The 15,825-nt window shown below is 40.7% G+C and overlaps 1 protein-coding gene across 4 annotated transcripts in view; it reads left to right on the top strand.

The window, feature by feature from the left end:
* ANKRD17 (ankyrin repeat domain 17) overlaps window positions 1-15,457 on the top strand; it is a 159,931-nt gene extending 144,474 nt beyond the window's left edge. For all 4 annotated transcript variants that reach the window (XM_074993801.1, XM_074993800.1, XM_074993803.1 and 1 more), the window contains 6 exons: window positions 893-2,541; window positions 6,160-6,357; window positions 7,472-7,720; window positions 11,753-11,928; window positions 12,274-12,438; window positions 15,072-15,457. In XM_074993801.1, the coding sequence (XP_074849902.1) occupies window positions 893-2,541; window positions 6,160-6,357; window positions 7,472-7,720; window positions 11,753-11,928; window positions 12,274-12,438; window positions 15,072-15,131 (2,497 nt within the window). In that variant the 3' untranslated portion in view covers window positions 15,132-15,457. The remainder of the gene's footprint in view (window positions 1-892; window positions 2,542-6,159; window positions 6,358-7,471; window positions 7,721-11,752; window positions 11,929-12,273; window positions 12,439-15,071) is intronic.
* Window positions 15,458-15,825: the final 368 nt, after the last annotated feature.

Below are 15,825 nucleotides of genomic sequence, written 5' to 3'. Positions count from 1 at the left end.
CGAGGTGGCCAGCTTCCAGACAGTGATGGCCACCTGTTTTTAAAGAGGGAGGGTAGGTGGGCCATGTGCCAGTGTCCTGGTGCCTCAAAGCCAACGCGAGCCAGTGGCAGAGCTCTTCAAAGGTCTGCTTGCTCATGCAGAAATTCTGCACCCACCTGGTGTAGTCCCAGTCCCCTAGCACCAGGTGCTCCCAGCAGTCCGGGCTGCTGGGGTAGTGGCGGGGCATTCGTGGGGGGAGCTGGGGGAGGGCTGGCAGGATCCTGGCTCCAGAGGTTCCAGAACCCCAGCAGGAGGAGATTGTCCCCGGAGGAGGTAGAGGGTGGCCATTAGCACCATGGTGAGGTGACCGAGCACAGCGTTCAGTGTGGCAGCTGGATGAGGAGGAGCTGTTTCTGGGCATCCGTGGCAACAGTCTTTCAGGCACCATCAGACTCCACAGGGCTTGTGACGGCTCTGCAGGCCTCAGAGAGTGCAGGGCGAGGGCGCTTGGGAAGTGTCCTTTTAGGGAGCAGCTGGCTGCAGGGCCTGGAAGGATTTGTATGTCATGCAGCCCCATCCACAGTATTTCCTGGCCCATTCTTTCGAAAGAGTGCCTGTAGCTGTGTGTGGACGCTTTCTTTCAAAAGAGGAGATTGCAATCTCATTCTGCTTTTTGTATGCAGATGCACGCTTTCAACCGTCATCTTTCAGAGTATGGCTTTGCTGTCTATGTAGTAGCCCTAGGGAACTAGATGTTTAGCTTTAACATAAAACATCTTAATGTGAATTTGTCTATAATAGAATTGTTAACATTATAGCTTGCATTTGGGCTATGTAGTGTAAAAGTTCACAGTGAAAAATTAACTCAGAATAACTATGTTTTTCCTCCCTTTCCTTTTACTCTTCATTACAGGGGTGGCACAGAATCAACGAGACAAGCAACGCAGTTGATTAATGCTCTTATTAAGGATCCAGATAAGGAAATTGATGAACTTATTCCAAAGAATCGTTTGAAAAGTTCTGCAGCAAATTCCAAACTAGGATTGTCAACGCCAGCTGCCACTACAGCTGTCAGTAATTCACTAATGGGGATCAAAGTGACCACTGTGGCTGTTCAATCAACAGCTCAAACGGCCACAGTGCTCACTGTGCCTGCAATTTCTTCAGCACCCACACACAAAACTGTCAAGAACCCAGTGAATAATGTACGGCCTGGTTTTCCAGTCTCTCTTCCGTTAGCATATCCTCCTCCACAGTTTGCACATGCTTTACTTGCTGCTCAGACTTTCCCACAAATCCGTCCACCTCGGTTGCCGATGACCCATTTTGGAGGTACTTTTCCACCAGTTCAGTCTACCTGGGGTCCTTTTCCTGTTAGACCTTTGAGCCCAGCAAGAGCTACTAACTCACCTAAACCTCACATGGTGCCTCGCCATAACAGTCAGAACAGCACTGGTTCTCAGGTAAATTCAACAGGTTCTCTGACTACAAGTCCAACAGCTACAACAAATTCAGTAGTTTCTGCTGTGCCTGTTTCATCTGCAAATGGCAATCCCAGTTCACCTTCAGTCAGAAGGCAGCTTTTTGTTACAGTTGTGAAAACATCGAACACCACCACAACCACAATCACAACCACAGCAAGTAACAACAGCACAGCTCTTACGAATGCCACATATCCCATCCCTACTGCCAAAGAACACTACCCTGTTTCATCACCATCATCCCCTTCACCACCAGCTCAGCCAGCAGTGGTTTCTAGAAACAGTCCTTCAGACAGTGTAACAACCTCTCCCAATAAAGGCATATCTTCCTCTGACCAGGAAGCAGCTAGTCCGCCAGTCGTAGAAACAAGTAACTCAGCCAGCAGTCGGCAGCTAAGTGCTAGTTCTGTTGGGAGTTCTTCAGTGCACCCGGCTCACCAGCAGTCTCCAGGATCTCTGTCTCAAGAAGCAAGACCATCTCCACAGCAACCGCTGGTTCCTCCACCAGATCCTAGAATGGCTGTGCCTCCAAACTTAGCAACAAGTTCTTCTGCCCCAGTGGTAGGTTCCACAAATGCTCCCATGACCTATCCCTTGCCTCAGTCATCAGTAGGACCCACTCAACCTCCAGCTAAAATGGAAACTCCTGCAATCAAAACTCCTGTCCATGGAACAAATACAGCTCACAAGACTCCAGCTCCTGTGCAGAATTGTTCTGTTGCGGTCCTCAGTGTAAATCATGTTAAAAGGCCCCACAGTGTTCCTTCTTCAGTGCAGCTTCCTTCTACCTTAAGTACTCAAACTGTTTCTCAAAATACAGCACACCCAGCAAACAAATCTGTGGGTAATAACTTCAGTGCTGCTTTGCCATTTGGGCCCTTTAGCACGTTGTTTGAGAACAGTTCCACTTCTGCCCATGCCTTCTGGGGTGGATCTGTAGTTTCATCTCAGACAACGCCAGAGTCCATTCTATCAGGAAAGTCTTCGTTTTTGCCAAACTCGGAATCCTTGCATCAGTCTGATACTTCCAAAGCCCCAGGTTTTAGGCCGCCATTACAGAGGCCAGCTCCAAGTCCCTCAGGTAAGCGCACACCTGTGTGTGTGGGTGTATGTTGTCACCTCAGTAGTATGTTTAGCAGCAGCTGACTGCTTCCACTTTGGAAAACAATATTTTCTGTTGATTCTTTTAGGGTTCTTTCAACTAAATGAGCTGTATATTCTGTAATTCGTCTGCTCTTGAGTAGGTCATCTGTAGTAGAGTGGTGCTTTAAAGTATAAGATTTTGTTTTTCACCCATTATATTTCTAGCCCCTACAAGGATACTTTCTGAATGTACATTAACGTACTGCTTTCTTTGTGAGTTTGCATGCAGCCTGATATATCATCTTTGAGAGATGTGACCTGCCCTGTTCATCTCATTCAAGATATTAGTTGTAAAACCCAGTGTTCATAGTTGAAATGTTAGCATATTAAAATTATCAAAATTGAAACAGTTAACAGAATCGTCCATCTTCTACAACTTCTGAGGTACCACAGGCTCAGTTATCACTGCTTAGTTAATGGAGTGTCCCACTCTCTCAAAACTGAGAGATGCAGCGTACAGTAGTCCCTTGAGTTATGAGAGGGTTGTGTTTCCATGCACCCTCGCATAACTCGAATTTCACGTAAGTCAGGTAGGGCAGTGTTTTCCCCCTGGAGGAACACATTCTGCAGCCAGGGAAGCAGCAGGAGCACCTGGAGCTCCTTTTGAAAAGTAAGTCCTGTGGTTGTGGGGGCGGGGGCAGCTGGGGAGGGTTAAGCCTGGTGGTGGGTTGAGGCTGTGGGAAGGGGAGCATGGGGGTTAAGACTGGGATGGGTTAGGGCTGCAAAGGGTTTGGTGGGCGTGAGACGAGCAGGGGTTGAGCCAGGGCACGGGGGAGGTGTGTTTGAGCCAGGGCTGTGGGGACCGGATTTTGAGTTGTGCTTAACTCTCGTTAATGGAAGTTAAGCGCAACTGGACATAGCGCATTTTGAGGTTTTGCTGTATGTTTTTATGTTGTTACCTGTTTGTGCACCAGTAAACATCAGTTAATTTTGCCTTAATTTTAAAGGTTTTGATCTTCTAATATCTGGCAATATGTAGGCCTTGTTGTGTGTTTCTGTTGAATAGCGAGCAGTATTTTAATTAAACTGAGCTGAGCTGCATTTGTATCAGTAAGGCTCCATGTATTCCACAGCAGTAGAAGTTACCTTTTTGCTGAAAAGTTGTGCTCAGAGTGTCTGGTTTTGTGTATTTCTTAACAAAAAAAAAAAACAAACTGAAAATGTGTCTCTAGGGAAAAGAGATGCATCGATAGCTTCTTGTAGCAGAGTCTCTAAGGGTATGTACGTCTGTACTCACTGCGGGTTCAAAGCACGGTGATCGATCTGCTGGAGTTGGATTTTTTGCTGCATCAGCGAAGACAAAATTGATCTCTCTGGGCTTGGTGTCGACCCTGGTACTCGAAGCTGCCACATGGAGGAAGGGATGTTGGTGTGAGCCCAAAAAGCCCAGATCTACACCAGGGAACAAAGTCAAACGTGATATGTCAATTCTAGCTATTTGTGACTAGAATTGCATATCTGTGATCGACTTTGAATCACTACTGTAGACCAGGCTAAGTCATTAGCACTAAGAGGTTTGGGCTGCCCAGTTCACTTCAACCAGGACAGTGATGACAGGGACATTTTGCTGTTTCCAGGATCCCTTGGAATTCAGGATTTTTGTCACAGAACTTATCATTTTGCTGCTATGCGGCACCTGGTACTTTATTAGCCTTCCTGTTGGGACTGGCTGGATTTACTAAGTAGCTAGCTGTCTTAACAAGGAATTAATTGAATAATAGGAAATGTGGTCCCTCATTGTTCCATGAACTCAATTAGCAGAGTTCAGGGAGTCAGAGTTAGCCTAACTTGCAGCTAGGGTCTTGGGAGAAGACGTGTAAAGTGGCCTATCCATAGTATGTGAAGAATCATAGGGCAGTTGCCACCTGGGCAACAAAAGTGATACACACTTCCCTCTTCTGGCACACTTAGAAGTGAAGGTTGGAGGTTCTGAGCTGGGTCTCTTGGACACCAGTGCAGTATTTGAAGTTCAAGGTGATAGGCTTCCTGAAGAACACAACAAAAAACTGTTCTTTTTTTGGCACTTCTCTCTGGTGTCAGTGACTTTATAATTTTCTTCCAAAACGCACGATCCTGTGTCAGAACACGCAATGGATTTTGTCTGAGGTCCTCTGGCTGCTGGTCCGTGAGCTATAATAATGCATAAAGCTATAATAAATTAATATTGCAGCATCATTTGGGCGATGCTTGTTATTTGATTCAGTCACGCTACAGAGTATGAAAAGGCCCTGATTGTTGATAGCTTTGTTTCGTGCATACTTCATAATGTGTAAGTTGCATGTTGCAGGAAAGCTTAAAAAGAAATGTCCCAGGGTTTATGTCAGTGTACATAAATGTTAGGAGTGGATTTTAGGGAAATCATTGTTATTGTTGACCTGCAAACATAAGCCTACTATGAAATGCAGTCTAAACTGTTACGCTAGTTACACTTTGTTTAGATGCTCAAACTACCTTTCTGGCTTTGGGAATTACTGTAGTAACTTTTCCTGCTCAGTTGACTACAGCAGGTTTGGAGTGGTTTTTATAGCTTCTACAGCTTAAAATCTCTGCTAGCAGGGCTTGGAAAAAATTACAAAAAGCAAAAGATGGGTGAAGGGGTCCTTGCAAGTCGGTTTTAGGGCAGACACTTAAGAGAAGTCCAGCCGTCTCAACTCCTGGAGATAGTATGGTGGGATTCTTTAAGGGAGGTGAGCTTTAACCTTGCTTAGAGGCCTATGCTGAGGGACACAGGGTATGCCTTTGCCATGTCCCAACCTCCTTGGTGTTATCTGAGGGAGTTTCACCTATGCTAACGCAATGTCCTGGCTGCTGTTGAGAGGGAAAGTAGCTGCTAATTGCTCCAGTGCTTGCCTCTTTGCCTATGTTTATTTTTCCATAGGTTTCCTATGAACAGCTGAGTGAAATTCACACAATTCAGACCAGTTTAACTGCTGCACTGACTAGGCACACTGATCAAGCAATGTCAGGTTCACAACTACTGGTTGGGAAAAGTATCAATATGAGTATCAGCAGCCACTGGAGCCTCGTCTGCCGTCAGAAGGACAGTACTGCATTAGTTTGCATGAAAGTAATCTTCACAATCACAGTGGATAAAGACATTTTAAAATGAAGGCTTCCTGTGATAATTTCTCCTGCATTATTTTAGTTTTTCCCCACCATATGTTTTTATTTTGAGGGAGAGAGAGTCATTTTACTTTCCTTATTATTTATTTTTATCCAACATCAGTAGTCATGCTTATTTATGCTCTCATTCACTCATCTATTTGAGAACTGTTTTAAACCTTTCAGAAATACTTAATTCCTCACTACTCCTACACACATGCTTACACACACACCATTTCCAAGTTTTAATACTGATTTCTTTAGCACTCCTATTTGTAGTTGTTTGAATGGAGAGAACAGCCAAAATAGGTTAATTAATGTAAATTTGTAAAATGTAAAATTGTGATGGGCAAAGAAATTAATTTGATGCAGATGTTTTACCCGTCTCCTGCTTATGCTGATATTAATTAAAATAACCTTTCAGTGAGGTCTAACCCTCTGCCAATTTTTGTAGGTATTGTCAATATGGATTCACCATATGCTTCTGTAACACCTTCTTCTACACATTTGGGAAATTTTGCCTCAAACCTTTCAGGCAGTCAGATGTATGCACCTGGGCCACCCCTTGGCGGAGCACCTCCAGCTGCTAATTTTAACAGACAGCATTTTTCCCCGCTTAGTTTATTGCCTCCATGTTCATCTGCATCAAATGGTGAGTTCTACTCAGTAAGAAACTAGTGAGAAATTATTGTAAAGGCAAAATATTCTGTCAAACTCTTATCTCATCTGTGTAGCTTCCTAATGAATAAACTGTTTTTGGCAAAGCTTTTCCTAGGTTTTTTTGCTTCATTGTTAAAATGCATATCTATTTGAAGATGGCTTATGAGACTGTATTCTACAGATTGGATTGTCCTGGAAGAAATGTTGTTAAATGAGTGATTTGAGCTCAGCAGGTGCATCAGAGCTGTTCAGTAATCCTCCATGGAGTTACTTTTGGGGGTATTTTCCAGATTTTTTGTCCTCCAAGTTTTAGCCCTTTTAGTTGAGAAGATACTCTCCAAAGAGTGAACCAAACATCTGTGATGTAGGAGTGCCTTCATAAGTCTTACCAACAAATTCTTGCTTTACAATGATTTATTTTTAGACCCCTTTGAAATAACCACTCAGTAAATTTGGAGAGAGGTTGCATTGTATAAGTTTTGTGGTATCTGTAGTTGTGACTTTTACAGTTTTTGCTGTAATGCAGTCATGATGTCTTATGATAGAAAACAAGATTTTGTTTATAAGTGATTCCATTATATTTAAGGAAGAATCTTAAAGATTAAGCCACTGGCAATGTTAAAATCTGAGGTCTTCTTATTAGGACTTTTACAGGCTAAGTGAGATGCAGATGTTTTAAAAAGACCTCAGCAATTTATTTTAGATACAGTCATGAATGTAACCATTTCTAATTGCCAAGTTTTGATTATCCCTTAAAAGGTCTTTTTAATGGTATCTTTGTGATCATTTGTGTAGTGTGTGTTGTGGTAAACAATTTACAGTAATTGTTTCAGGGAAGCCACCTGTCAACAAGTGAAAGAGGCTTAAGCTATATTTTGAATCTGTGATCTTAGAGGTGGAACAACTTCAGATTATCATAATACGCCTGTTGATTCTCCTGAATCATCTGCTTCCAAATTCTTGGGTCTTTTTTTGTTTATTTGTTTTTCTCAGGGTAGCATTGGTATATATGAACAGAACTGTATGAGTGAAAAATCATTTATTATCTTAAACTAGTTCTAGCTAACTGTACATTTGCACTTCTGCAATATTTCAATTTTCTGTAGATTCTCCTGCTCAATCAGTGTCATCTGGAGTTAGAGCACCATCTCCTACCCCTTCAGCAGCATCCTTGGGGTCAGAAAAACCCAGCAATGTGTCTCAGGACAGAAAGGTTCCTGTTCCAATTGGGACTGAACGTTCTGCACGTATTAGACAAACTGGAACATCTACTCCATCCGTTATTGGGAGCAATTTAGCCACTCCGGTGGGGCAGAGTGGCATCTGGTCCTTTGAAGGGATGGGTGGCAATCAAGGTATGGCGCATTATCTGACAGCTATAATAATGCTTTTCTTAAATCCATATTTCAGAACTGAAGGGCATTGTATGAAATGAGTTCCTGAGAAATTATTTTTTCCTCATTTATAGAGTCATTCATTATAGATTCTCAGAGCAGGGTTTTCTGGCTGGTGTGACCGATTTGAAGTTGGTTCCTAAAACATAGTAGAGAACCTTTTGTTGTGAAGCTTTGCTGCTTGTGATATTTGTTGCTGTTACAATTGCACAAAGCCATAAAAAAGAAAACGGGTAGGTTCTGCCTTGCCTGGGATGATCTAGATAATCTAGGTGTAATTTTTATGGTTACACCTGCAACCAACCTAAGGGAGCAGTATTAGTGGGCTTTGAATGGACTATCATCCACACACTCATTGATGAAGATTGTTTCAAGACAAGATGAGGAGTGAGGAAACACATGGAATAGTTGTCCCTTCAGGATAAAGGGAAAGGTACACCTCCAGTTTTGCTGCTTTTATCGAATTTGCTGTTCTGTATATTAAGAACTGTGAAACTTGGATTCGTAGAGTTTAATTGCTAGAGTCTTACTTGACTATCACAAGCCATTACACTGAACCCAGTTTACCACTATTTTGAACCAAATAACTTGTTGGACTAAAGCATATCTTCTCTTGGGCTACGTCTACACTGGCCCTTCCCTTTCAAAAGGGGCATGTGAACGTGGCAGATCAAAAATGCAAATGAAATTCAGACATCATTTGCATAATGACAGCCACTCGCCATTCTGGAAGAGCGCTTTCGAAATGCAAAACAGCCATGTAGATGGGGTTGCTTCAAAAGGAGGCTTCACTTTTGAAAGCACCCTTCTTCCTGGAAAAAAATTTGGAAGAAGGGTGCTTTTGAAAGCCAGGCTTCCTTTCGAAGGAATCATGCCTATGTGTCTGTTTTGCATTTCAAAAGCAGCTCTTCCAGAATGGTGAGTGGCCACTGTTCTGCAAATGGGTCACTAACTATGCAAATTAGTGATTTGTTTGCATTTTCAGTCTGCTGCGTTTGCATGCTGCTTTCGAAAAGGAGGGGCTGATGTAGATGTAGCTTTGGTGATTGATTAACCACTGAAACTAATCTCGCTATAAAAAAATTTGTGCCTAATTTGTTCGTTTAATTTGACATCAGCTGTCAGCAATTGGTACTTGTTACACCTTTTGCTGTTCAATTAACAAATGCTTGAAGGCAATCAAGTCACCTCTGTCTTCTTTTTGATATGCTAATTATGCTGAGCTCCTCAGCCACTAGCAAAGAAGAGCTTTTTCTCCAGACCCCAAAGAATTTCTGTGGCTCTTTTCTGTACCCTTTCCAGTGTTTCCACATCTTTCTGAAAATATGGGCACCAGAACTGTACATGGCACAACTGAGACCAACACTGGAGTGCTATATAAAAAAATTGCACTGAAAGCTCCTATTGAGTAGCTTTTCCATTGTGAACCAAAAATCATTCTGAGTCACTGCTCTCCAGGATACAGTCCTCCATTCTGTAGGTAGGATAGAGCCTTCATTCCTTGTTTCTAGGTGTATACTTTTACATTTGGCTGTTTTTAAAATGTATTTTATTTGAATGGACCCTGCTTATCAAGCCATCCAGAATTCTCCGTATTACTGCCTTGTCTTTCTCCTTTCTTGCCACTTGGCCAATTTTTTGTCATCCACAAATTTTATCATCGCTTCTAGATCATTTGTAAAAATTGTAAATAGTATTGGGCCTGGTGCTAATCCCTGTGGCTTTGCACTAAAATCATCCTTATTCCCATTTAAAACTTTTTGAGATCAGTCATCTGATTCTTAATTGTGTGTTCTGTTGTTAAAATCAGTACTACACAATATAATCAGAATGCCATGTTGTACTAAGTATTTACATCTACACAGTAACCTTAACCAACCTGGTTTCCCTTAAAGAATGTAATCAAGTGTAATAAGACCTATTTTCTATAAAACTGTGGTATTTATGGACTTGTCCTGCCCTTTATTTCTTTATCAGGTGACTGCCATGTAGCTTTTCCATGATTTTGTCCAGGACTGATCAGCCAATTTGCAGTTATGCAGTCATTCCACTTCTTGTCCTCTTTGAATATTGGCACATTGTTAGAACTCTTTTCCAGTCTTCTGACATTTTCCCTATATGCCAAAATTCATTAGAATTAACACTGGCAGGCCAGGAATCTCAGGTATTTCTTTTCAGACTCCTGATTTCATTATCTGCTCCAGCTGGTTTAAAGAAGTTTATGCTTAGTGGATGATATCTACCATGCTTCTTAGTTATTAATTATCTGGGCAGTGGTTACACATTTTCATATGGTATGAGTAGCGTTTTCCTGTGTAACAGAAATGTTTATTGAACACTCATGCTTTTCCTGAATTAACAATTTTAGTCATCTGGCATTAGGCCCTGTACCATTGTTAATATTTCTTTTGTTTCTAAAACACTTCAAAAACTCATTGTTGTCCTTAGCCTGGACAGTCATAAATTTTTTTCATTGATGTCTTTAGCATCCTGTACCAGTTTTCTGTCTTTCATAAGATTTATCTACTATTTCCCCTTTATTCCATTTGTAAATGTATAGATTTTTATTTCCATTTGGTACCTTAAACACTTGTACTCTGGGTGAAGCATAGGTCATCTACAAGTCTCCTCCACGTCACTCTGTCTCGAGACAAAACTTCTAGCTGACTCCAGGAGTACTCCAGTTGTTGTCCTACAGTTCCAGTAGATCCGCTCTATGTTGTTGGAGGTCTTCCTCTTTTGTGTTTTTTCCTTGCGGGTTGAGAGCTTGACGAACTCTGCTGGATGATGGTTTTCTGAGAGTGTGGCCCCACTTTCTTCTCTTGATTTGAACGTCAAGTGGTTCTTGTCCTGCTCTGTTCCAAAGCTCCTCATTTGTGACGTCTTGCCATTTGATGTGAAGAATGAACCTCAGGTATTGGTTTCTGAATATCCATAGTCAAAGATTAGCTTTTAGATAAAGTTGTTCGTTCTTGATTGCCTAAACATGACTTTTGGCAGTCTGATAAACTCTTCCTTAAGACTTGCCCATTCTTGTTAACATTTTTTCCACAGTTTTGCTAATAATTTTTCTTAGCTTTTGGAAATTAGCCTTTTTAAAACACTGTATGGTGGTGTTATTGATTGAAATTGTCCTTTTCCCATATCGAACGTAATCAGTTCACAATCATTGGTTCCTAGGTTACCACCAACTTCCAAGTGGCCTGCCTTTTCATAGAACCACTTGTGGAGTACATCCTCTTATTCACTTGTGAGCATCAGGAACCTTCTCATAAAGCATTCTCTTTAAACTAGTGCTTCTTTGTTGTAAAGATTGAACCTCTCTAGTCCAGCACCCTGGGAACCTGTCCTGTGACAAAAAAAAAATTTGCTGAACCATGGTCAGTGTTGTCTAGCAGCATTACCAACACCTGTACTGCATACTGGCCTCTTAGAAGACATTTAGGGGTAAATTAGAGCTAAATGACAGCCCAGAACACTGAGGGTCAGGACAGGTATCTCTAAACAAAGTTTATGGGACCATGGGAAACTTGGCCACACCCATAATAAGTGGTCATCTGGCTAATTAAAATCATGCCAATCTGAGGATGGTGCCAGATGAGCAAGTGCCCAGTTAAAGAGATTCAGCCTGTATGAAATAGTAAAAACTGAGATTACAAAATATCATGCAGTCCTTAGCTTCCACAGTACCAGACCCATAAGGGGTAGGTTTCAGTTTCTATATCTTAAAAGGAGATGGTGTTATGGAAGTTATTTCTTAATGGTGGATGTTGAAAAATTGTGGTTAAGTGAGACTGTCCACACAGAATCCATTCTTCTTATGCATGCACCCAGAAGTGTAGGCTGAATGGACAACACATCTTGGGCAACTGAGGTGCAAGTGATTATTCTTGTTGCAGAAGTGCTTTAAAGCAGAGGACTTCAGTCTGTTATCTCCCCGTACAAGTTTATTAATATCAATATAATCATTGATTTTACTTGTTTCTTTGCCAGATAAAGTAGACTGGTGTCACAGTGGAATGGGAAGTCATATGATCCACAGGCCAATGTCTGATCCTGGAGTGTTTTCACATCAAGCAATGGAGCGAGACAGTACAGGAATTGTAGCCCCTTCCGGTACATTCCATCAACATGTTCCTGCAGGATATATGGATTTCCCTAAAGTCGGGGTAACAATCCTAATGTTTCTGTAATTCACATTAGTGTTGGGACTTTAGTATCTCTGTTTCTTAAGGCAAATAAATAATTTATAGCACTGTAAAAGAGTCTGAGCTGTGTGGTTTGGGGTATTATTAACCTTTATTTTTCTCCAGAACAGTTGCAACAAAGCACTAATCTGATACTAAAGAAATAAATGTATAGCAGATACGAAAAATGTTTAAAACCTTACTCTTTTCAACAGTACAAATGTAGGGAATTTCTAAAATAAAAACCAATACTTTCTTTTTGCTGCTTGAATTATGTGCATATTTATTTATATACACATGTTAATTGTTAATTTTTCCCTTCTGAAGGGTATGCCTTTCTCTGTGTATGGCAACGCAATGATTCCTCCTGTAGCATCCATCACAGATGGTTCTGGAGGTCCTATATTTAATGGACCTCATGCTGCTGATCCCTCTTGGAACTCCTTGATAAAGATGGTTTCAAATTCCACAGAAAACAATGGCCCTCAAACGGTAATACTGTGGTTTTTAATTTTATTCCTGACTTATCTTCAGCATAATCAAAAACAAATAATTTACCAGGTGTGTAATGCAAAACACAAAAATGTATGTCTTTTTCTAGTCTTTCTGATTTTTTCTAATTTAAAATTGCTAATTACCACTGAAACACCTAATGCTATGTAATGAGTAAAATTTCACTTACCTTTTAAAAATAAGCAAACCATCATTGTTTAGATGTGGAAGTTATTCTAGAACAAGGTAGGGTATGAATTCAAGCACAACAGCTATTCCAGAGTGAGTGTATCCATATGGACAGATATGGCAGAATACCTATTACAGTTAATTTCCACGTGCAGAGAAGCCCTTATAGTAAGTGTTTCCAGTGTAACATTACCTTTTTGGTTAAATGTGTTTAATGAAGCTGGTTGGCTGCTACCAAATACTAGAACTGATGCAGATGTTACAGAACTGCTAAGTCACTTTTCTGGGGAGGGATGTTCAATTTTTTTATGTAATTTATGACTTTCTAAGGCTGTCTGCATTAGACATAGAAGTCTACCACAAATTTTAGCGATGCCAATTGTGTAGCTAAAATCAACCTATCTATGCTCGGCTAACTTGTCTGTCTTAACAGAGGAAGGCTGACGGGAGAATTTCTCCCATTGACTTTCCTTATTCCTCGCCTCTCACAAGGCGTATAGGGGTCCACTGTGACCCCCTATAATCTCGATTTCCTGCACGCATGAAATCAGACCCTGCAAGATCTACCCTGAGCAGGTTGATCTTCTGTGGTAGTGTAGATGTAGTCAAAGGAGGAGGTGAGACACTGTCAGGACAAGACCTGGTGCACTATGATTTTGAGCAATATTGCCTTTGTAGTGCTAGGAGTGCCCAGAGGGAGAGTTGGTCCTTCCTGTGTTGATTTTACCATTGCCCTTGCCCTTCCATCAATCTGTCCAAGGGTTACCCCTTATGGGATCTCTAGTACGGCTGGCTGCACTTTGTTCTTTTGCTAAACAATGGAATGTCGCTGCAAGAGTGCAATTGTGGGGGGAGGAATTCACTATATGCTTTTTTTCTTTCACTGGGTAACTCCACAGGACTAGCCATAATTTGGATCTAACCTATCCATATAAAACATTTTGGCTACATGTGCACTACCCCCCCTCTTTTGAAAGGGGGATACTAATAAGACACTTTGGGATATGTTAATGAGGCACTGCAATGAATATGCAGCACCTCATTAGCATAACGGCAGCTGCGGCACTTCGAAAGCGCTGCTGTCAATCATGTGCAGCTCGCCTACCGGGGGTCCTTTTCAAAAGGATCCCACACGCTTTGAAATCCCCTGATTCCTATAACCAAATAGGAATCAGGATTTCAAAGTGTGCGGGATCCTTTCAAAAAGGACCCCATGTAGACGAGCTGCGCGCAATCGACAGCAGCACTTTCAAAGTGCTGCAGATGCCATTATGCTAATGAGATGATGCGCATTCATTGCAGTGCCTTATTAGCATATCCTGAAGTGTCTTATTAGTATCCCCCTTTTGAAAGCGGGGGGGGCAGCTTGTGTAGACATAGCCTCTTACTTATATATTAGTCTGTTAAAGTTGCTATTCATTATACCCAAATAACTTTTACTTTGTGACATGTAGTACTTGAAGGGTTCGCCGTCGGGAATGTGGCACTACATATTGAAAAGCCATTCATAATATAAATGTATTTTTTAGTTCACTGAACTTTTAAAAGCTGAAGGGAGATGGCTTGTTATGCCCCCAAAAATGATGCTTTACATACGGAACTTGTAACGGATCCTGCTTGCATGATCCCCTGCATATATGCAGAAGCACTATCAACGTCAGCTGATACAGCATCATTAGCAGATGCAGTTGCAGGTTTGGGGCTTTAGTTATTATTCCTCTTGATCCTAGAAGTGAGGATTTCCTGATACATAGCTACATTAACTCTTTCGTATCTGGGAGGTTGCCAGATATTCAAATATTCTGGATAACAGAGAAGTATACCTAGCAATGCATTACACTAAAGAAAAAACAAGATTGTTTCTTAATATCTAAACCAAAATGTATCCAGAGTACTTTATTTACCAACAACAGTAGTCATGTATACTGTATTTGCTCTATTAATTTATTTGTATTTACTTTCACTGTGCTATACTTATGGAAAATGTAACTAAAATTTACTTATGGTTAATATGATGGTGGTTTGAGAGTTCTGGATGTTAGAATGCCAGATATGAAAGCGTTTACGTGGTGGAGTGGCACATTATAATTTTGTGGCATGGTAGTATAACTTTTTTATTAAAAGCAATAGAAAAGTTGCTGGGGAAGAACATCTGTAGCACTGGAGGGAATGTCTAGATAGGATATGGGAACCGAGGATAGAAGCACAGGCAGGAAGGTGAAAGTTATGAAAATAATCTTTTCACACCTGAGCTCTTAAGAGTTACAAGAGGAAACCCATTTAAGTATATTACGATGTAGTTTAGTAATATATTAAACAATTAGAGAAGTGAAGTCAAGCATTATACATTTCTATTTGAAACATCTTAGTTAAGCTTAAGATTCTTAAATATTCTAAAACACCCTCGCAATACATTATTGTTAATATACACACTTCTTTTTCAGGTGTGGACTGGAAGTTGGACACCTCACATGAACAGTGTGCATATGAACCAGCTTGGCTGAGTAGGATCATTTTGTTAGCCTGGAGATTGCTTTTTATTCAGAGGAAAACACAAAAGGACGTTTACATGCTCCCAAATCATTCTACTGATGTGCTTGACTGAAGTGTGTAGGCTTTTTGCAGAAGAACTTACTAACTGACCTTTTTCTGTGAACATTGTGACTGCCCATTCCCTACCATCATATGTTTCAACTTAGTTAGCCTTTACCTTTTTCTTTTTTTTTCTTTTTCTTTCCTTTTTTTTTCTTTCCTTTTTTTGGACATAACTTTCTGTTGAAACTGTCCTTTGGCTGGTTGGTTTTAGTACTGTAAACTGCTTCTGAGCAAACACAGAAATTTAGCAAAATTATGTAAACTTGATCCTGAAGTTTTAGAATGGCAAATAAATGTACAATTGTTTACATAACAGAAATGGCTAAGCAGAAAGTAAATTTCAGTATGTCAGTATAGAGGCTCTACTTCATGTAGACTTAAATTAATGTGAGATATGTACCTTCATATTCAGAAATCTGGATGTTTCCTTCATACATTAAACTATTAATAAGCATAACTTTTCTACTTGTGTAATTTAAGTACAATATAAAAAATGGGAAATATCAGTGGGTTTCCCCAGTTATGTAGGTTGGATTTTTGAAAAAGTCATACATCTGTTTGTTTTTCTCTTGTAACCAGATACATATTAAAACTAAGTTTCCA

This window comes from Carettochelys insculpta, chromosome 4 (assembly GCF_033958435.1).
Source record: "Carettochelys insculpta isolate YL-2023 chromosome 4, ASM3395843v1, whole genome shotgun sequence".
Lineage (NCBI taxonomy): Eukaryota > Metazoa > Chordata > Testudines > Carettochelyidae > Carettochelys > Carettochelys insculpta.
This window is presented reverse-complemented; position numbering and strand designations above follow the sequence as displayed.